The 23,580-nt window shown below is 44.1% G+C and overlaps 1 protein-coding gene across 5 annotated transcripts in view; it reads left to right on the top strand.

The window, feature by feature from the left end:
• FSD1L (fibronectin type III and SPRY domain containing 1 like) overlaps positions 1–23,580 on the top strand; it is a 153,816-nt gene that overhangs the window by 57,500 nt on the left and 72,736 nt on the right. For all 5 annotated transcript variants that reach the window (XR_014225833.1, XM_082270803.1, XM_082270804.1 and 2 more), the window contains exons 5-6: positions 7,299–7,321; positions 19,720–19,841. Coding sequence is in view for 4 of the 5 variants with exons in the window: in XM_082270803.1 (XP_082126929.1) it covers positions 7,299–7,321; positions 19,720–19,841 (145 nt within the window). In the remaining variant the exon portion in view is untranslated. The remainder of the gene's footprint in view (positions 1–7,298; positions 7,322–19,719; positions 19,842–23,580) is intronic.

The following is a 23,580-nucleotide window of genomic DNA, read 5'->3' as shown; positions in this document are numbered from 1 at the left end:
AGAATCTTCGGGAAATTCCTCTGCTTAAGCTGTCCCAGAAGGTAGCCTTCTTGGTGGCTATCACCTTTGTGAACAGGGTGTCGGAATTGGCAGCGTTAGCCTGTCGTTCACCTGGTTCACAGAGATAGGGGGGTTCTTCGTCCCTGTCTGTCGTTCCTTCCAAAGGTTGTCTCCGATTTTAATTTGAATGAAGACATTGTGTTGCCTTCCCTGTGTCCTAGGCCAAAACATCCAAAGGAAATTGCCTTGCATGCCTTGGATGAGGTCTGGGCAATTAGGGTGTACCTGGCAGCTACAGAATCTTTTAGGAAGTCAGACTAACTATTTGTGCTCATGGATGGGCCTCGGAAAGGGTTGTCCGCTTCTTCTGCGACCATTTCTAAATGGATCAGACAGATAGTGATCTAGGCCTATTCCCTCAGGGGTCAGGTTCCTCCTTTCCCTGTCAAGGCACACTCTTCTCAGGCGCTCAGTGCCTCTTGGGCCTTTCGTCATCAGGCGTCAGTGACACAGGTTTGCAAGGCGGCCACCTTGTCGTCGGTGCACACTTTCACAAAGTTCTATAAAGTGGATGTGTTGGCATATGCGGATGCTTCCTTTGGCCGCAAGGTTTTGCAGGTTGCTGTTTAGATGACCTGGTTCTCTTTGAGGGTGTATTGTTTTTTCCGGGTGAGCTTCAGTTTTGGTTGAGCTCGGGTTTACTGTACCTGGTTTGCTATAATTAGCCTTGGGAATATCCTTTTCGCTGTTCCCACCCATATGTTTAACACTGCTTTGGGACAACCCAATGGTTAAGAAGATCAGGAGCTTTGTCTATTAATGAACGAAAGAGAAAATGGGATTTTTGACTTACCGTAAAATCCATTTCTCTGATGTTCATTGACAGACACAGCACCCACCCCTCTGTGGAGTTGGATTTCTCCTGACACTGCTTGTAACAAAACTGAGTACCTAGAGCAGAGAGAGGGAGTATACCCCCTGGGACTGCCTATAGGCATAGCCAGACTTTTTTTTCTGCCTAGTGTATTGCTCCTGTAGGGGGCCGTATAACCCAATGATTAAGAAGATCAGGAGCTGTGTCTGTCAATGAACATTAGGGAAATGGATTTTACGGTAAGTCAAAAAATCCAATTTTTTTATATTGATTAAATAATTGTACCCTCCTCAACTCCATAAGTCCCAAAAATGCTATTTTTGACATAATGTCCAGAGCATGTTAATTATGACTGCTGGTAAAGTGTTAATAAAACTAAGCTGTTGCAGTTAAGACATAAATCTTTAAAAGGTAGAAAGATACATTTAACAATGTAGTGAGTCCTGATTCCACACACAGCTGCGTCCCATTGTAGCCTTGTTTGCTTTTAAATGTATCTGGCCGTTAATGTGATGCAGTAGAACACAGAGTGGAGAGTGAATAGATCAGTGGCATTGGGAAGCACTGGAGCATGATGGTGACATCACAAAGCAAGCAGAAGTGAGAGGACCTGTTTACAATACGTGTCACAGTAACTCACAGTCACTTGATAGAGAGCACTGTTCAGTAGCATCTTTGTAGATAATTTCTCCTACTATATAAGAAACGGCAATCCAGGCCATTGATTGTTTTGTCTTTCATCTCTGGTTTTTCAGTAAATGGTCTGAAGTTTACACGTTCTGAAATTATTTAAGCTGTGTACTCAGGGAAACTACTGGGTGAAAATATAATTTTATCCAGTTAAATACCTAAAGTAGAACTATGATTTTAAAAAATGACATACATTTCGCAGTCTTTTAAAAGTAATAACACAGTATTTTTTTTTTATCTGCGCCCTCCCTATAACATAGTTTTACTAGTTAGATTTAATCCAAAATATACAAAAGCCAAACAACCGCACTATAAATAAAATCACATACAAATATTCCCCACGTTGAATTCATACAAAATTCATAAGTGCCCCAAAAATATTTTTTTCAAAAAGGAATCCCCATGTGCAAAATTCATATATATACAGTATCTCATAAAAGCGAGTACACCTCTCACATTTTTGTAAATATTTTTTTATATCTTTTCATGTGACAACACTGAGGAAATGACACTTTGCTACAATGTAAAGTAGTGAGTGTACAGCTTGTATAACAGTGTAAATTTGCTGTCCCATCAAAATAACTCAACACAGCCATTAATGTCTAAACCGCTGGCAACAAAAGTGAGTACACCCCTAAGTCAAAATGTCCAAATTGGGCTCAATTAGCCATTTTCCCTCCCCGGTGTCATGTGATTCGTTAGTGTTACAAGGTCTCAGGTGTGAATGGGGAGCAGGTGTGTTAATTTTGGTGTTATTGCTCTCACTCTCTCATACTGGTCACTGGAAGTTCAACATGGCACCTCATGACAAACAATTTACTGAGGATCTGAAAAAAAAGAATTGTTGCTCTACATAAAGATGGCCTAGGCTATAAGAAGATTGCCAAGACCCTGAAACTGAGCTGCAACACGGTGGCCAAGACCATACAGCAGCTTAACAGGACAGATTCCACTCAGAACCGGCCTCACCATGGTCGGCCCAAAAAGATGAGTGCTCGTGCTCAGCGTCGTATCCAGAGGTTGTCTTTGGGAAATAGACGTATGAATGCTGGCAGCATTGCTGCAGAGGTTGAAGGGGTGAGGGATCAGCCTGTCAGTGCTCAGACCATACGCCGCACACTGCATTAAATTGGTCTGCATTGCTGTCGTCCCAGAAGGAAGCCTTTTCTAAAAATGATGCACAAGAAAGCCTGCAAACAGTTTGCTGAAGACAAGCAGGCTAAGGACATGGATTACTGGAAACATATCCTGTGGTCTGATGAGACCAAGATAAACGTATTTGGTTCAGATGGTGTCAAGCGTGCATGGCGGTAACCAGGTGAGGAAGACAAAGACAAGAAGTGTGTCTTGCCTACAGTCAAGCATTGTGGTGCGAGTATCATGGTCTGGGACTGCATGAGTGCTCCCAGCACTAGAGAGCTACAGTTCATTGAGGGAACCATGAATGCCAACATGTACTGTGACATACTGAAGCAAAGCATGATCCCCTCACTTCGGAGACTGGGCCTCAGGGCAGTATTCCTACATGATAAAGACCCCAAACACAGCTCCAAGACGACCACTGCCTTGATAAAGAAGCTGAGGGCAAAAGTGACGGACTGGCCAAGCATGTCTCCAGACCTAAACCCTATTGAGCATCTGTGGGGCATCCTTAAATGGAAGGTGGGGGAGCACAAGGTCTCTAACATCCACCAGCTATGTGATGTTGTCATGGAGGAGTGTAAGAGGACTCCAGTGGCAACCTGTCAAGCTCTGGTGAACTCCATGCCCAAGAGGGTTAAGGCAGTGCTGGAAAATAATGGTAGCCACACAAAAGTTTGACGCTTTGGGCCCAATTTGGACATTTTTACTTAGAGGTGTACTCACTTTTGTTGCCAGCAGTTTAGACATTAATGGTTGTGTGTTGAGTTATTTTGAAGGGACAGCAAATTTGCACTGTTATACAAGCTGTACACTCACTACTTTACATTGTAGCAAAGTGTAATTTCTTCAGTGTTGTCACATGAAAAGATGATATAAAATATTTACAAAAACGTGAGGGGTGTACTCATTTTTGTGAGATACTGTATATCATAAATATGAATATTCACATAAATAATTTCTTATGTGCAAATCATACAAATTGTACCAAATGTGAACAAATCTACGTGACCAATGTTCAAAAATGTGCAGAGTCCACTTTTCTAGTGTCTGGTGGAATGACCCCTTCTCCTTTTCTAAATGGAAAAAAAAGATCACTCCAGCCGCACCCGAATGGTAATAAACTTACCTTTTAATGTTGACCTCCTAAAGCGGAGTTCCGGCCACGGGGGTCAATTTTAGCTAAAAATACCCCCGGGACAGTCAGGGCTAGTACATTCCATAATGGATAGCCTCTGAACTGTCCCGGGTTGCACTTACCTGTAAGAAGAAATACTTACCTTGAAAAATTCTTCTCCAGCGCTGCCATCTCAGGTGTGGGCAGCTGAAGCTGCAGCGTCCCTCTTCGTGTCCTCTTCCGTGACGTCGGAGTCCCACAATGCACTGCACCGGCCCCGCTTGTCACTTCCGGTGCAGGCTCGGCATCCCTGCACAGCTTCTGGGCATGCCCAGAAGCTGTTTAGCAGGGAATGCCGCGCCTGCACCGAAAGTGACGAGCGGGCCAGTGCAGGCGCATTGACTCCTGGGAGCGATTACGTTCATCTCCCAGGAGTAATCGCAAACCGGAAGAGACGGCGTGGGCCACGGCCGCAGAGGGAGAAAGTGGAAGGAAGGTGAGTATATTTTCTTCTATAATAAGGTAAGTGACCAAAAAAAAAAAAAAATCGGCAGTATCCATTTCTTTTTCAGGTTGCACTCAACAAGCGGATGGCCCAAAATCGACTTTTTCGATTTTGAGGCCGGAGCTCCGCTTTAAGTAAAATGGCCAAAGCAGATTATATAATAATCCTCCTTGACTTCACAGAAATAAATGGCAACTGCTAAACTATTTGGATACCACACACCATCAGATCATCATAGAAGAGGGCAAACAGAAAATAATTGTGCAGTCTTCTGTATTAAAACAGAATACAGTTAAAAATAAACTTACTGATGATTTTGTGATAATTGCACTTTTAGTAAAGGTGCCTTTAAATCTTCATCCCCAACTCCTCAGTGTCACTCATTTCAATAAACTTGCTCAGAGATCTTCACTTTGGCTCTAAACTTTCTTTACAAGTAAAAAGTCCAGACGGGGCTTTGCTCCTCCTAATTTGTTCATCCCTGTAGCTGCTCTGTACCTATGGTGGCCTTATGGTGGCCATCAAAGCCATCTAGCCATCAAAAGAGTATGAACTCCGCTATAGAAATGTGTCAGCATTGTGTTGAGGCCTGGTCAGCAGCTGTATAGTCCCTTTGGACTAGTGCGATACACTCATTTCAGCTTTGGGCTTATTGACTTACAGTAGCAATTACTGTGTAATTATTTAAGATACTGAAATGATACACACAGTATGTTGCTTTTTGAGAAAGATGAGACTTTTTTTGTTCAATATTTTGGTAATGTTATGCACACTTTTTTTTAGCTCATTAGAGCTATATTAAAATACATTATAACAATATTTATAAGGAAGGTAAAAGCCATTGCACACTATTCTCAGCAGTCATTGTCAGCAAAATGGGGTCTCTTCCCTCAACCCTGCATCTTTCTGCCCAGCTTTGCCTTCCTATGCCCTGTGTGCTAGCTGTGCTAATCTATGACCTGCAGCTTGCCCAAGAGCCAAGGACACTGACAGGGAGGAATAAGTCATAGGGGTGTGCAGACTTGTGTAAATAAAAAACTGCTCCATTTCCTGGCAGCTCCTCACCCTTTGCCAGCTGTTCTAGCTCTGCAGATCAGTGCCCTGTAGCTCTTGATTGCCTAGGAGCTCAGGACATTGACAGTGCAGTGTATATTTTCAGCTAGCTTTCTTGATTGGTGACCTGTAGCTCTTTATTGCCAAGGACAACAAAAGTGATGTATGGGCTAAGCAAATTTGCTATAAACTTTTTTTCCCTAGTTAAGCTGCCACTGTTCCTCAGCAACTGGTCAAAAGTTGCTCAGTGGGTGGCCATGTCAACTGCCTTATCTTTGACAGACTTTGGTTCAAAAATTGAAGGAGACGGGCGGAAAATTGTCACCAGGGATGGCTGTCAAAATACAGTAGGCATAGCAGGAAATTTGTATAGCATGGATGGTGGAATCTGTTCGTTTTTTTCTGTTCAACATGCACGAAATTAGAGCATGACAAGTTTTAGACCTTCAAAGATCATATATACTGCTGCATAAGGAATAGTGAGTAGCAGATCCTTTAAAGTGTTACTAAACCCACAACCGTAAAATCAGTCTGTATATGCAATAAAGTATGCCTGTTATACTCACTGGGAACCTAAGGGATTTATTCTCTGCATTGTGTAAAAAGGATGTTTGATCCTGTCTTCTCTGTTCCTCCCCTTATTCCACAGCCCCTAATCCATCTCCTGATAGAGCAGAGTCTAGGGACAAGCTGCAAATGCGCAATTTGGTGTTTATTGCTAGAACGTTTTTTTTTTTTTTTTCTTGGAAGACTGCATGTGATCAGCACTGGGCCAATCAGCCCTGTCCAGACAGAGGGTCAGGGGTCTTGAATCCTCATAGGACGACCATTGGAGAATAAAAACTCCACACTGATAGAAGTCACAAGACTGCTTTAACTGCTGATCAGAAAAGGCATTTAGCAGTTTATATTTACTAAAACTATTGCATTTCTGTGTACTGTGGGGGACTAGATATAGTGAATGATGGGTCTTGGGTTTAGTAACACTTTAATTTCTGCAAAAAGAAAGTGTTCTGTTGTCTGCTGTTCGTCATACAGTGGCAACTGAAGAAAAGTTGTTAGTGAGTGTTGGCAATAACAGCGGAGTTCTCCTGTCAATAATTGGCCCACAAACTTGCCCTTGACAATGCCTCCAAGAACCAGCCCAAAACATTTTAGGAGATTTAACTCAGAAAAAGAAGCATATCTAATGTAAACAGGGTAATTGAGTTCAGGGGGAAGGAGATGCGGGGAAAATTTGGGGTTTAACAGAGCCTGCTTATATAATTAGCAAATATAGCAACTGTAATTAATTATAAACGTGATGCTTAATACGTGAATTCACACTAGTAACATTTTTTACGTTTAGATTAACATTTTTCCATGTAGGACTTGAAAACAGAAAAGAAACCTCAACGTTGCAACATGCATGCTCACATTTGGAACTGCAGTTTAGTGCATACTGTGGGGTTATACTGTGTAATAACAAACCTTTACACAAGGAAACCAGAAGTTTGGCTACTTTTTAAAACCATTTAATGCTTTTTTAAAGAAAAGTCTATTATGCTAGGTGATGTTTGCCTATACTGGCAGCATAAATTCTCCAAGCTGTATTATACTGAAATGTTCTTTCAAATGCACTCTGAAATGTTTTTCTGATTGATGTTTTATACTACAGGTAACTGTTTAATTATTTCCTTTCTTTTAATGCCTGATGATTAATGCCTGATGATTAACCACAATGCTAACAACTCATTTAACACCACCAATGTATTTCTTTTCTCCCTCAAGACCTGACTCACAATATGATCACTTGTATGTTCTATAAGGAATGGGTGCGGGTTGTGTTCATTTTACCCTTAAGTCTTGCATGGAGTTTGCTGACCTTTATACCCGCATGGAGGCACTAACTTTGCTTTCTCTCTTCTTCTTGCACCAAGGCTGCCAGACAGATCAAGGATAGGTACAGTACCAACCTCCTCTTTACCTTACTCTGTCAAATATATTTGACTCTTTCCTCTGAATGTCTTCACATTTGTCCCCTCTCCTCTTCTTGCAAAAATGATATTGTACTGTTGTGTTGTCCTTGTATTCTATGTTTGTATTCTGTCTGTTCTACAAGAAGTGTATGATTACAGTTTATAGGAATTTCTTCAGAACCTAAGAACATTTACAGAAATGTAGGCAGCTTTAGCGCTTATCAGTTATAACTTCAGAAGGAAATAAGCACAATTTATCTTATCTCATGTGTAAGAACACAAATCTTTGATTAAAAGGATATTACAGGCAGATTTTTATTTGTTTAAATATAACAAACATGTCATACCTGCTCTGTGCAGTGGTTTTGCACAGAGCAGCCCAGATCCTTTTTTTCTTGGGTCCCCTTCTGGCAGTCCTGGACCCTTCCTCCTGCCTAGTGTCCCCATAGTAAGCAACTTGCTATAGAGACACTGAACGCAGCTTGACCCCGCCCCCTCTATCTCCTCATTGACTTACTGGCTGTAATTAACAGTAGCAGGAGCCAATGCCTACCACTGCTGTCCCAGCCAGTGAGGAGGATGAGACACAGGAGAGCCGAGGCTTATGTGCACCTCGCTGGTTTGGAATTGAGCTCAGGTAAGTATTTGGGGGGGGGGGGGGGGCTGGCGGAGTACCAAGATTTAAGCCCATTCAGATTATGCGTGGCGTTAATGCAACACATTATCGTGTGTTAACCCCTTGGAGACTAAGCCTTTTTCTGACACTTGTTTCTTACAAGTTTAAAACAGTATTTCTCTTTCGTTCATTGATGGACACAGCTCCTTAGATTCTTGACCAGTGGGTTATACTGCCCCCTACAGGAGAAGGACACTAGGCAGAAAAAAGAAATCGACTACGCCCATGGCAAGTCCCAGGAGGTATACTCCCCCTCTCTGCTATAGGTACTCAGTTTTTTTCTGCCTAGTCAGGAGTAAGGACCTAGTTCCCTGCTGGGATCTCTGGTCCTGGCAAGTTTATCTTTTTAAATAGCTTTTTTTCTCACATTTTTTTTCTGTGAGATCTACAATCAACTGCCAGACTGGGCGACGGGCTGGATAATCTAGATCCAGTGGCCCCCCCAGGCTGGCCAGCGAGCATGCGCTGACCACAGCTTCCCGCTAGTTCGGCTGCGAAATAGCCCCACAGGACGGGGGCTGGCCTGTGAGTTAAACGCCTCGCAAGGTCGCATATGACTGGGCCTTGGCCTGTGTCGCAGCGTTCCTCCTGACCAACAGCCCCCCCCCCCCCATATTTTGATAGCAAGGGTTTCTCTCTGGAATGGTGCCCATCTGGTTCCCAGGATAGTGAGTAGCTGTCCCCCCTCTCCCCCTGGAGGGTTTTGGGGTGGACGTGAGCCGCTCCCTGGGATGGTCAGACCCCCGGGTTCCCCTCCTTCTCATTAGCCCCCCCCCCCTGCCTTCTGGTGGTCCCTGTGGGTCATCTAAGGGGCTGCAGTTTATCTGTGATGCCTCTTTGGATGCAGCTCTCCTGATTTCTAGCCTGTCTGTTTCAGCAGTGGTACTTAGGCACGTTTTGTGGCTTAAGTGTTCGTCTGCGGACCAGACCTCTAAAAAGGCCTTAACTGATCTACCTTTTCAGGGAGATCGCCTGTTTAGGGCTACTCTGGATGACATCATTAAGAGTCTCACAGGGTGAAGAGTACTTTTCTTCTGCAGGCTGGTAAGGGTAAGGAACCACGTTGTAGACTCACAAGAAGTTGTTTCGGCCCTTAGGGTCTGCTGACAAGGGTTCAAAGCCTTTCAAGGCCTCTTTGGTAGGATCCAAGAGACCTTGGTCTGGCAAGCCGTGAGCAGGACTCCCCAGACCCGCAGACAAGGCTCCCTCAGCATGAAGGTGCACCCTCGTCCGTGCCTGGGGTGGGGGGACATCTTTGCTGATTTCTGGGCCCGTGTATCTCCTTGGTGCAAGTCAAGTGTGTCCAGAAAGTGATACGATCCGGCTACAAGATCGAGTTTCATTCTTACCCTCCGGAAAGGTCCTTTCCTTTCAATGGGCGCCTGTCCCTGGACCGATTGCAGGCTCCTTTTGGGGAGGTGCAAAACCTGCTGCTTCAGGGTGTGATTGTCCCGGTTCCCACCTCTGAACGTTTTCAGGGTTTTTTTTCTAACCTGTTCACAGTCCCAAAGAAAGAGGGCAAGGTGCAACTAATTCTGGATCTCAAGGCCCTGAACTGCTTTGTGCGGGTACAGAAGTTCAGAATGGAGTCTTTTGGCATGGTAGTGGCATCCCTGCATCAGGGGGATTTCTTTGCTTCTATCGACATCAAGGATGCTTACTTATACATTCTAATGTGTGCCCGTCACCAGCGCTTCCTCCGCTTTGCTGTAGGAGAGGAGCATTATCAGTTTGTGGGGTTACTCATTGGTCTCGCCTCCGCTCCTTGGGTCTTCACAAAAGTGTTGGCCCCAGTTCTGGCGTTGCAGCATCAGTGAGGGATCGCAGTACTGGGCTACCTGGATGACCTCCTCCTGCAAGCGGAGTCCTCTGCTGTTCTAGTGGACGACATGGAGATCACTATACAGACTCTGAGAGAGTTCAGCTGGCTTCTGAATTACCGGAAGTCTGCTCTGGTTCCCTCCAGAAAATTGGATTATCTGGGTCTGACTCTGGACTTGACCCTAGCCAGAGTGTTCCTTCCTCTGGACAAATTCCAGAAATTGCATCATCATTGCAGTCATCCATCCGGACTTGCATGAGGGTGCTGGGCCTGATGATATCTACCTTCGAGGCAGTACCGTTTTCACAGTTCCATACAAGATCCCTGCAAAGGTAGATCCTAGCCAAATGGGACAGGTTTCCGATGTCTCTGGACAATCGGATTCGGCTGGGTAACAAAAGGGTTTCTGGTCCGGTGGATTCACTCTCCGGCTCTTCAACAGGGCAAATCCTATCTCCCCTTGTATGGGACAGTGGTCACCATGGATGCCGATGTGTCCGGGTGGGGAGGTGCCACTCAATGTCCTGAAACTCTGAGTGATCAGGCTGTGCCTGGATCACCGGACGGATCTTCTTCAAGGGGTGTCCGGCGCAAATTCAGTTGGACAATGCCACAGCCATGCTTATGTCAATCACCTGGGTGGAGCAAAAAGTGTGTTGGCAGCTCTGGAGGCAGCCGGCATTCTACGGTGTGCAGAACGCTTCGTTTTTCTTTTGGCCGCAAGGATTTGCAGGCTGCTGTTTAGAGAGCCTGTTCCCTTTTTTGGGGGAGTAATGTTTCAGGTGGGCTCCAGTTGTTTTTTTGTTGAGCTCCTGTTACCTGGTTGGCTACGGTTTAGCCTTGGGAATTTTTTTGCAGTTCCCACACCTCATGTTTGACACTGCTTTGGGATGTCCCACTGGTCAAAAATCTAAGGAGCTGTGTCCATTCAATGGACGAATGAGAAAATGGGATTTTTGACTTACCGTAAAATCTATTTCTCAGCACCCGCCCCTCTATGGAGTTGTAATACTTCTGACACTGCTTGTAATAAAACTGAGTACCTATAGCAGAGAGGGTGAGTATACCTCCTGGGACTGCCCATAGGTGTAATCAAGTTATTTTTTCTGCCTAGTGTCCTACTCCTGTAGGGGGCAGTATAATCCACTGGTTAAGAATCTAAGAAGTTGTGTCCATCAATAAACATCAGAGGAATAGATTTTACGGTAAGTCAAAAATCCAATTTTTTTGCTAAAAAATTACTTAGAACCCCCAAACATTATATATATTTTTTAGCAGAGACCCTAGAGAATAAAATGGCGATTGTTGCAATATTTTATGTCACACTCTGCATTTGCTCAGCGGTCTTTCAAACACAATTTTTTTTTTAAAAATACAAAAAAAAACTGTAAAATTAGCCCAATTTTTTTGTATAATGTGAAAGATGATGTTACGCCAAGTAAATAGATACCTAACATGTCATGCTTTAACCACTAAAGGACTGCCCCACCTACAGGAGGCCGCCCTGTACCTGTACGTGATTGTTTTAGGGGGGCACGCACGCCTGCTGTGATTGGACACAGCTGGAGCCAATCAGCAGGTCGCCGCCCATTCATGATCGTTCAGAGGAATGACAGAACGGCAGTCTGCCTATGTAAACAAGGCAGACTGTCATTCTGTCAGACAGGAAGAGAGAGATCTTGTGTTCCTACTAATCAGGAACACAGATCTCTCTCTTCCTGCAGTCAGTCCATCCCCCACACAGTTAGAAAGCACTCCCTAGGAGCACACTTAACCCTTTGATTGCCCCTTATGTTAATCCCTTCCCTTCCAGTGTCATTTATACAGTAACAGTGCATTTTTTTAGCACTGATCACTGTATTAGTGTCATTGGTCCCCTAAAAAGTGGCACTTAGTGTCAGATTTGTCCAGCGCAATGTCCCAGTCCTGATAAAAATCGCTGATCGCTGCCATTACTAAGAAAAACAATCAAAATTAAAAAGCCCATAAATCTATCCCTTAGTTTGTAGGCGTTATAACTTTTGCGCAAACCAATTAATATACGCTTTTTGGGATTTTTTTTACCAAAAATATGTAGCAGAATACAAATTGGACCAAACCGATGTGTTTTATAGCAGAAAGTAAAAAATATTGTTTTTTTTTTTTTTTTAATTGTTGGTCTTTTTTTCTCTATCGCTCATTGACAGACGTAGTCTTCTTGATTCTCAAGAGCTGGGTTATGTTGTCTCCGCAGGAGTAGGACTAGGCAGAATGACAAAACGTTCTGGCTCCACCCTAGGGGCAGTCCCTGAGGGTATATCCTCCCTCTCTCTGCTACAGGGAATCAGTTTTTTTCTGTCTAGTCAGGAGTAAGGACCTAAGTTCCTTGCTGGGATCTTTTGGTCCTGGCAAGACTTTTTTTCTTTAAGAAAAAGACATTTTTTAGGTAGTTTTCTCCAGTGTTTTTTTCCTGTGAGATCTTCAAGCAAAAATGCCGGACTGGGCGACACTTGTGGTCACCCCAGCCGATCCTACGAGCGCGCGCAGACCATGGCATTGCGCTTGGTCGGCCGCGACATATTCAAGTAAGTATGCGGGGCCGGGCGACGGACTGGATGTTGAGATCCAGTGGTCACCCCGGTTTCTGCCTAAGAGCGCGTGCAGACCAGTGCGCTGAGTCGGCCGCGACGGAGTCCCAGTAAAGGGACTGACTTTGCGAGTTAAAAGCTCGCTTGGACGCCAGGTACCAGAGAGTCGAGGCGTCCACAAACCCCCACCCCGGTGGAGAGGGTATTGTGAAGAGAGGGTGCCTGTCGGTTCGGTATGGTGAGTAAACGTTCCCTTTTTTCCTCATTATGAGGCAGTATATATTATGGGCCCCTCCATATATGGTCAGTATATATCTGATACTTACAAGTCCCCCTTGTAATACAGCATGTGTTTGTGGGAAGTGGACTTGGTTCAAGAGCTAACACTCTACCCAGCAGACTGTAACATTACAGCAGACATAGGAGGTATTATCCTACCTTATGTGCAGTGTATTTCTGTAGATCCAGATGTCACCTCTTAGCAGAGTGCAGGTGGATGTGCTGGGAAGACGATATCGGCGGTCCGCCGCCATTTTGCCGTAGACCGAATGCATGTATGTCCTCAGGTCACGCCGGCCGCCATGTTTTTGGAGTCTTATGTCTCTTCTATGGGGGCGGCCATGTTTTGTGAGCCCAGCTACCTCGTGGAGGGCTGGGAACGCCGGAAGGCGTACACAGGGGGCGGAGCCACGCCTTCTGCCCGGGAAAAAGCAAACAGCTCCTTCCAGTCTGTGTAAGACAGACGCTGACTGCAGTTTGTTGGAAACTGCACTGCATCGGTTGGTGAGCCTTGGGGGTCCCTCTCTCTCTCTCTGGGATCGAGAAGCAGGTACTCTGAGGGGCGCTATTGCGCTAGGGGGAGACACACAAAAAAAAAAAAAAAAAAGAAAAAGTTTTTTTGTTTTTGCTGGCAAAGGTGTCCTGTATTAACATGGACCCTGCCACTCATGTATCTCCTCCGGATCCCCTCGAGGGGTCTGCGGGATCCTCCAGCACCCCATTGACAATTGAATCTTTGTCAGCTATTATGGAAACTTTTGTGTCCCGGGTGGAAGTGGCTTGTCAGGGACAGGGCGCAAGAAAGCGACCCCCGCCTAACCCCTTATTATCTGAAACTTCGGATTCAGACTCTGAGCCTATTTCTGCAGTTGCAGGTACTTCATCTGGTATTGGTGTCTCGGGTCCTGTCTCTTCAGACAGTGAGGAGGATGTTTCGGCATCCGCCATAGCCCGAGAGGAAGCGTTGGTAAACGCACTCATTGTATCTGTTCAAGAGACTTTAAGGTTACAGGGTATTCCATCAGAAATAGCTGAAACTGAGATCCCTTTTGGGACTAAAAAGCGCATCAAAGTGGCGAAGGTTTTTCCATTGCCCAAATGTTTTGGCAATCCAATCGAAGAAGAATGGCGTCTGCCAAAACGCACTTTTAATATTTCTAAACGCATTGACAGGCGTTATCCGTTTGAGGAAACCCTTATTAAGAAATGGACAGAACCACCTGTGGTGGATTCACCAATTGCTAGATTGAATAAAGCCACGGTTATTCCTTTAGAAGACGCTCCGTCTTTTAAAGATCCAGTGGATCGCAAGATAGAAGCTATGTCTCGCACCATGTTTTCCTTGATTGGATCAGCTTTCAGACCAATAATTGCTATTGGACTGGTTTCGCAGGCTGTAACTGAATGGACCAAGTGGTTACGCCGGGACTTAGAAGAAGTCCCTCAGGCGGTATCAGATTTGTTGGAACAAATGATACAGGGGTTACAGTTTGTATGTGATGCGGCGTTAGACGCCACTCCATTAATGGCGCGAGCATCAGTCTCAGCAGTGGTTCTCAGGCGTACACTGTGGCTAAAAGGTTGGTTAGCCGACCAAGGTTCCAAAAAAGCATTGGCTAATATCCCCTTTTCAGGAGAGCGTCTATTTGGAGCCAACTTAGATGAGATCATTAAGGATCTCACCGGTGGAAAAAGCACCTTTTTACCGCAAAATTTTAAAGGTAGAGGAACTCGTCAAAGACGAGGGCCTTCTTTTTCTGCTCACAAGAGGTTTTTTCGTCCAGCGGGTGAAAAAACTAAGTCCTCCAAAGCTCCTGCAGGAGGCGTCAGGGGTCGTTGGTCGGGCAAGCAAAAGCCCGCCCCCTCCAGACCTGAAGATAAACCATCCAAAGCCTGAAGGTGCGCCCCCACCCATAACTGGGGTGGGGGGACGTCTTCGCCGGTTCCCGGATCCATGGCTTTCCAGAATCCCGGACAAATGGGTTTGCGAAGTCATAAGGTCAGGGTACAAGATCGAGTTTCGATCTCTCCCACCGGCGCGATTCTTCCCTTCCAATATCCGTCTATCCGCAGACCGTTTAGAAGATCTGCGGAGAGCAGTCACAGATTTACTACAACAAGGAGTGGTAGTCCACGTTCCTTGGACAGAACGGTTTCAAGGGTTTTATTCAAACCTGTTTACAATACCCAGGAAAGAGGGCAAAGTGCGTCCAATTCTGGACTTAAGAGCACTCAATTCTTTCGTCAACATAAGAAGATTCAGAATGGAGTCCATTCGCACGGTAGCAGCCTTCCTGCATCCAGGGGATGTCCTAGCGTCCATAGACATCAAGGACGCCTATCTTCACATTCCCATTTTCGCAGGACATCAGCGTTTTCTACGCTTTTCCGTAGAGGAGAACCACTATCAGTTTGTGGCGTTACCTTTTGGTCTCGCCACGGCTCCGCGGGTCTTCACAAAGGTGTTGGCCCCAATGTTGGCACTTCTGCGCCAAAGAGGTATATCGATTCTAGGTTACCTAGACGATCTTCTGCTTCATGCAGAGTCTCCTCAGACCTTGCTACAAAACATAGAGATTACTATGATTTCTTTACAGGAATTCGGGTGGCTGGTGAACCAGCAAAAGTCATTTCTGGTTCCCACCCAGAGGCTCGAATATCTGGGTCTAATTCTAGACACAGTCAGGACGAGAGTTTTCCTTCCGGTAGGGAAACTTCGAAAGATTCAATCAGCAGTCCAGTTGTTACTGTCCAACAGCTGGTCTTCCCTTCGGACGTGCATGAGGGTTCTGGGGTTGATGGTGGCTTCATTCGAAGCAGTCCCATTTGCCCAGTCCCATACCCGAATTCTTCAGCAAGAGATTCTTCTCAGATGGAATCGGAATCCGGAATCCCTGGACAATCAGATACGATTGAGCAAACAGACCAGAGAGTCTCTGGTTTGGTGGCTTCGGTCTCCAATGCTCAGCCAGGGAAAGTCATTTCTGCCAATATATTGGACGATAGTGACCACGGATGCCAGTCTATCCAGATGGGGAGGAATTCTTGGTCAGTTATCTGTCCAGGGACTTTGGTCCCCGGAAGAATCCAGGTTACCGATAAATGTATTGGAACTGAGAGCGATCAGACTTTGTCTGATTCACTGGACCGAGCAGCTCCAGGGCAGCCCGGTTCGGATCCAGTCGGACAATGCCACGGCCGTGGCTTATGTCAATCATCAGGGGGGCACCAAGAGTGTCCGAGCGGCCAAGGAAGTGGCTTGCATTCTTCGCTGGGCGGAACGATTTGTTCCAGCAATCTCTGCGGTGTTCATTCCGGGGGTGGAGAATTGGCAGGCAGATTATCTCAGCCGTCAGACCCTGGATCAGGGGGAATGGTCCCTCCATCCAGACGTTTTCCACCAGTTGTGCCTACGGTGGGGCACCCCGGATGTGGATCTGTTGGCATCACGATTCAACAGGAAAGTTCAGAGATTCGTGGCTCGCTCCCGCGATCCTCTAGCAGAAACCGCAGACGCACTGATCGCCCCGTGGGGGCAATACCAGCTAATATATGCCTTCCCTCCTCTCGCGTTACTGCCAAGACTTCTTCGCAGGGTAGAGGAGGAAGGAATCCCAGTAATCCTGGTAGCTCCGGACTGGCCTCGTCGAGCTTGGTACGCCGACATGGTCAGACTGGTGGCGGACGTCCCATGGAGACTTCCTCTCAGGGAGGATCTACTGTCTCAGGGACCGATCTTCCATCCTGCTTTACGATCGCTGGCTTTAACGGCCTGGCTATTGAGACCCAGGTGCTGAAGGACAAAGGTTTGTCAGCTTCAGTTATTCCTACTCTAGTTGAAGCAAGGAAAGCGACTTCCAGAAAGATTTATCATCGCACATGGAAGTCCTACATTGCATGGTGTGAACCTTTGGGGTTCCGTCCTCGGTCTTATTCGATTAGTCGAATATTGGCTTTTCTGCAACAAGGGGTTGAGCAGAAACTGGCCTTGAGTACTATCAAGGGTCAGGTCTCAGCATTAGCCATCTTCTTTCAGAAGCCTTTGGCTACTCATTCCTTGGTGCGGAATTTCATCCAGGGGGTGCGACATCTGGCTCCGCCAGTGCACGCGCCGTTACCCCCCTGGGATCTTAATTTAGTGTTGTCGGTTCTTCAGAAACCTCCCTTTGAAGATATTAGGGAGATTCCTCTACCCACGTTGTCCCAGAAGGTGGCCTTCTTGGTGGCTATTACTTCTGCACGCAGGGTGTCACAACTGGCCGCATTATCTTGTCGTTCACCATATCTGGTGGTTCATAGAGATAAGGTGGTTCTTCGTCCGAATCCATCCTTCCTACCAAAAGTGGTTTCAGAATTTCATCTGAATGAAGAAATTGTATTACCTTCCCTGTGTCCTAAGCCCAGTCATCCTCGGGAATTTGCTTTGCACTCCTTGGATGTGGTCCGGGCGATCAGGGTATACTTGAAAACGACAGACTCGTTTCGCAAGACGGATTCACTTTTTGTGATCCCAGATGGACCCAAAAAGGGGTTGCCTGCATCTGCCGCGACCATTTCCAGATGGATCAGACAGACGGTAGTGCAGGCTTATTCTATTAAGGGTCGGGAGCCCCCGTTCCCTGTTAAGGCGCACTCCACTCGGGCACTTAGTGCGTCATGGGCCTTTCGCCATCAGGCGTCAGTGGTCCAGGTGTGCAAGGCGGCTACCTGGTCGTCGGTGCATACCTTCTCTAAACATTATAAAGTTGATGTAATGGCATCGTCTGATGCCTCATTTGGCCGCAAGGTTTTGCAGGCCGCAATTTGAGGAGACCAGTGGTCTACCTCGAGGGTTTTTTTCCGTTGGAAAATTTTTTCTTTAGCCTCATTCTTTGTTTATAATGAGCCTTTAAAACTTCTAGTTTGGCACCAGTTGGGCCTTCTAGATTGGATTTGATTTTGTCAATCCCACCCCTCATTTGTGGCACTGCTTCTGGATGTCCCAGCTCTTGAGAATCAAGAAGACTACGTCTGTCAATGAGCGATAGAGAAAAATGGATTTTTGTAAGAACTTACCGTAAAATCCTTTTCTCTTAAGCTCATTGACAGACGTAGTACCCGCCCCTCTATCATTGAGTTGGGTTGGGTTAAATTCTCTGTACTGCTTTAAACAGAACTGATTCCCTGTAGCAGAGAGAGGGAGGATATACCCTCAGGGACTGCCCCTAGGGTGGAGCCAGAACGTTTTGTCATTCTGCCTAGTCCTACTCCTGCGGAGACAACATAACCCAGCTCTTGAGAATCAAGAAGACTACGTCTGTCAATGAGCTTAAGAGAAAAGGATTTTACGGTAAGTTCTTACAAAAATCCATTTTTGTTTATAGCGCAAAAAAAAAAAATTCCAGAGGTGATCAAATACCCTCAAAAGAAAGCTCTATTTGTGGGGAAAAAGGAAATTAATTTAAAAAGGACATTCTATTTGGGTACAGTATCGCACGAGCACGCAATTTTCAATTAAAGCAACGCAGTGCCGTATCGCAAAAAATGGCCTGGTCATTAAGGGGGTAAAACCTTCCGGGGCTGAAGTGGTTAAAATTAGGCGCATTCTTGAATGGCGACAAACTACGTCACTTAAAAATCCCGATAGGCAACGCTGTTAAAATTTTTAATGGTTACCAGTTTAGACTTACAGAAAAGGTCTAATCTCATAATTATTGCTCTCACTCGAACGATCATGGCCATACCTCACATGTGTGGTTTGAACACTGTTTACATTTGTGGGCGTGACTTACGTGTGCGTTTGTTTCTGCGCGTGAGCATGGAGGCAGGGGGCACTTTATATATATTTTTTTTCTTATTGATTTTACTTTATATTTTTAATTTTTATGCTGTCTTTTTTTTTTTATTAAAAAAATTGTAATCACTTTTATTGCTGTCAGAAGGAATGTAAACATCCTTTGTGATAGGCAGTGACAGGTATTCTTTATAAACAGATCTGGGGTCTATAATACCCCAAACCCCTCCTCTGCACTTCAAAGTGTTCAAAAGGCCAAAATATGCTTTTTTGAATACTTTTTATATTTTAAAACCGGCGCCTTTAGGACTCCAGTTAACCGAAAGTTATGTTGTAATGTTGCTTGCGGGTTACTAGATCTGAGGCTCTATCAAAGCTAATTCTGGCTTTGTTCGGGTCCCTGGCAAGCCGGCGGACATGCTGGCTGGTCGCTCAGGTCTCCCCGTGGAACGGGACCTGGCAGAACGGCGGAAGGCAGCGGGAGGGGCTTTATATAATAGCCGATTGGCTGATTAGCTGCATCAGTTGTTATTACAACAAAGCTGACCTTCGGCTCTAAAAAAGGGTACCGGGGTCATGCCTGTATCTGCAGGCATCACCTTGGTACAACCCCTTGAAGTAGAAGGTCGCATATTTGCGTTACATTGGCATCAAGGTGTTAAGCTGCAGTGCATTAAGGCAGCTCTTAAATTTTGTACACTTCTGCATTTTTTTTAGTACAGTGTGGGTATGTTAGTGCATTGCTGTGGCTTTTAAACTAAACAGCACTTCAGAACACCTAGGTTTACATGTTACCAGGCATTGCAGGTTTTATCTTATGTTACCACAACACAAACATGTAAATGCATTATGCTCTACTTTTAGATTTGATTGGGATTCATTCTGTGGTGTCTGTTTGTGAAATCGTTGCTTTTTTTTTTTTTGCTCATTTTTATCACAAAACCGTTTCTGTTTTTTTGTACTTTATGAGTTTGGCACTAACAATGTTTATGTACCAATGAATAAAAGAAATAAATTATCCATTTTAACCTCTTCTAAAGAAGCCGCATTATTTTGTCATTTACTTTGAGTGTACCTGACTATTCCCAGTGCGGTGTAACTAGTAAATTTGAGGCAAACAGGCATTGTGCTGGTAGTGCCTATGGGGAACTCTGGTAGCTGGGAAAAATGACATGAAACCAAAGAGCATATTATTTTCTGTAGCAGCAGAAACCTCATGCCTTTTCCTTTTTTTTGCTTATTCTCAGCTTACATTTCTGTTGTAGGGTCACAATGGCTGCAGCTTTTCGTCTATCATTGAAACCAAAAGTCAGTGACAACATGACGCATTTAATGGTGGATTTTTCCCAGGAAAGGCAAATGATCCAAGGCTTAAAATTCTTACCAGGTAATGTGATTTATATTGTTTTTTGCTTGTTTTCCAGAAAGTGTTGATGTACTAAAACTGGAGAGTGCAAAATCTGGTGCAGCTTTGCAAAGAAACCAATCAGCTTCCAGGTTTTATTGTCAAAGCTTAAAGAGGTTGTAAACCTCAGAAAAAAAAAAAAAACCTGAAAGACAAAGGCATAATGGGCATCGGAAATATAATAGTGCAGCGCTAATAATATAGACACATGTAAAAACACAGTGTATAAATCAAATACAGTAATAAAACTCGTAAATGATACAAAAATATTATATAATAAAGGGAAACACAGTCCACGGTAATGAAAAAAGTCCCAAGTGAGAAATGGCATCCAAATTAAAGTAAACGTGATGATAGTGACAGAATTCCCACACCAGTAAAGTAATATGAATGCGCTCACCAGAGGACATGTACCCAAATTTCTTTATAGAAAATGGGTCATGTAAAGCAGGTTATGGTAACAGGTCTCTTCATAAAGCCACAAAGTTGCCAGATGTTAAAGCCAGGATGACCAGGACACTCAGCATAAGGATACCCAGACTTCCATACCGTTGTCACATTGATGGAAATAAACCAAATAGTGCAGACATAGTGTAAAACCGCTTCACAACGTTTATTAAAAAAGAAGAAGAAGGAATACACTTACAAACATCCTGTAAAACAGCACATATAAATGGAGAGATGGCAGTACAATATGACTTACGCGTTTCATCCAAACGGATATATTCATAGGAGAATTGCCAAATTAGTATACCATAACCATATGATAAACACCAGTGCTGTCTATTACTATAATAATGAGGGTGGAGTAGAATAAAGCAAGCACGGCCAATAGCGCAGCCCATGAATATATTAAATCATGGTTTAGTAGGAGGAGTATATCCAGTCCCACCAATAGCGCAACTCAGGACAAGGTATTGTATCCGGAAGTGACCTCATAACGAGCGTTACCTCCGGGATCTCATGTGCGGTCTCAGATACTCACCGGAAACTCATTGCGTGTATGGCCTTGGATCGTTGTAACGCTGCCTCATTGGGTGTCAAAACTACATGGGAGGAGCAGACTCACAAACCCGGAAGTCTCACTGGTGACACCATAGAGGCAAATTTGAACATCCGTACATAATCAAGATGACAGAGACAAAACAAAAAATGCCGCTTCCCACGCCCACAGAGGTTGAGATAGAGGGGACTGCAGTGAAAACAACTTTGCGGCTTAACAATAAAATATGGCGCAATTAAGAGCCACTTATTAAAATAGATTAAAACATAACAAAAATTGGAGATTAAAAAGAATTGGAGATAACAAAGAGAAGGGAACAATTGTAAACAGTGATACAGGACCAAAACATTGTACAAACCCATCAAGTACAAAAAAACGCTCCAATCCATCTAATATAAGAAAAGGCTAAATACCCAACATGTATATAAACAATTAAAACGGGTCTAGATAATTGGAAATATACACAATTGCAGAGAAAGGGACATTAAGGCATGAACCAGACATAATGAGCATTGCATACTAGCTTATTATGAAATACTTACCTTAGAACGAAACCCCCGCAGTGCCGCCTGCTCACCGGTAACATGGCCGACATGTTCACCCGTCTTACTTCTCGGTTTGCGGGAGCCGCCGTTCGCGGCACAGGGCTCTGAAAGAACAGCATGGGCGGCCGTTCCTTCAGAGCGCATGCGCCAATGGTGTCATCGGCTGCATGCAATGTAAATATCTCCTAAACGTTTTAAGAGATATTTACAGTATCTATAGGTAAGCCCTATCATGGGCTTACCTATAGGTTCAAACACTTCTGGGGGTTTACAACCTCTTTAACTGAAGAAGCTGATGTTAGAAGCAGATTGGCCACCATGCACAGCTGCACCAGATTTTTCACTCTCCAGGTGTAGTAAATTAACCCCGGTATTTGTTATTCAAGCAGTAGATTGAACTGAGCATGAAGAGCAAGTAAAAAGGAAGAACGTGTTGTCGATATCTTCGCTACATGACAGCATCCACTAATTTCAATTATAGTCATGTATGAGATGAGAAATGCATATATTTATACGACACATATTTTTAAAGTTTTCACATATATTTGAACTGATTACTTTATTGGGCAGACCAAAAAAATGTTTAAAAAGGCCTAAAAAAGAATAGGATTCTTTTTAAATGGTCTCGCTTGAGCACAATTTACTACAACTCACTACAGTTCCAGTTTTTATATAATTTGCCACAATACTGTAATGATGCTCTCTTGAGAATCAGGCTTTTATCTAAGTATCGGTAATTTTGCTTGCTACAATGCAATCAAGGGCATATGTCATTCCTTACCCTTTGGCATTACTATATACTAAAAATGTTTTTGCATATTCTGTTAGTATAATGTTTTCCAGTTTAGGAATTCTCAAACCATTGATGAAAAGTAAGCTATGTAGAGTTCTGCGAGCTACCCCCCTATTCTAGATTTTTATGCTGCTGCAAACACCTCACTCCTCAGTGCACAGTGCTAATAATTAAATAAATAGTGTTGCGCAAAAATAAAAATCCCTATGAGTGTATAATTCTAGAAATATTGGTGACAATCCCAAATTATACTGTGTATAATATAAATAAATACTAATTGTTTAAAATATAAATAATGCGGTGTGTACCATATTCTATAAATACCAAATCGATAAATGATATATGTGCTAAATAAAAACAGCTCCAAATAGTGCTTATGCCTTTTAAAACTTTATTTTATGTAGAATAAAAGTATGTACACTCACATTTTAAGGTGCATACATGCACCTATGAATCGCCATAAACCGTCTGCTGGATAACCTCCGGATACCTTCCTGATGGGAGCCGCCTTGGTTATACGACCGTCCTCGCTGGTCCGCCTGACAGTCTCACCTACACTCGGTGCAACGCTCCGTCCGTCCTAGCCCCTCCCTTACGCGTGACGAGACAGGGACCTTGTGTCTTCCTCAGGGGGATTTTGGAGGTGTTTTTCCACATGACATACAACATCGCCCCCTTTGGAGAGTCGGAGGTACATGTAGGAAGGCGCTGCCAGTGAACTATCAGGGTCTGAGTGGAAGTGAGGAGAATTGTCATTGAGGAGGAACCACTGACCACGTTCTGGGTTTATATATCTCTTACTTAAGGTGAGCGCCCAATCACAAGGGGGTGCACGGAGTGAGAAGGTTTTGTGACACATCGGTCACGCACACTGGTTGGGAACACAGCCACACACTTGGTGGCCAGAGCACAATCAGAGGACTATTTATAAGCACTTGGCACTAACTATTCACTATGGACTTATAACTCTAACATTTTTCTAAGCACTTTATGGACTATATTTGATATTGACCACAATTATTATTTATATATTCTTTTTTTGCATGAGAGGACATAGTAAGCACATATTGCAATATTAAGGAATATCGATATACCGGTATCGTACCAGCACATAGCACCTTACAGTTTGATGTATTAATCCATTATTGATGTCAAGTATTTATTTAGCACTGAGTATACATCATTTATCGATTTGGTATTTATAGAATATGGTACACACCGCATTATTTATTTTTTAAACAATTAATATTTATTTATATTATACACAGTATAATTTGGGATTGTCACCAATATTTCTAGAATTATACACTCATAGGGATTTTTATTTTTGCGCTACACTATTTATTTAATTATTGGCATTGATGAAAAGTAAACCATCTG

This window comes from Pelophylax lessonae (assembly GCF_965119305.1).
Source record: "Pelophylax lessonae genome assembly, chromosome: 1".
NCBI lineage: Eukaryota > Metazoa > Chordata > Amphibia > Anura > Ranidae > Pelophylax > Pelophylax lessonae.
The sequence above is the reverse complement of the archived record's forward strand: the minus strand, read 5'-3'. Positions and strand labels throughout refer to the sequence as shown.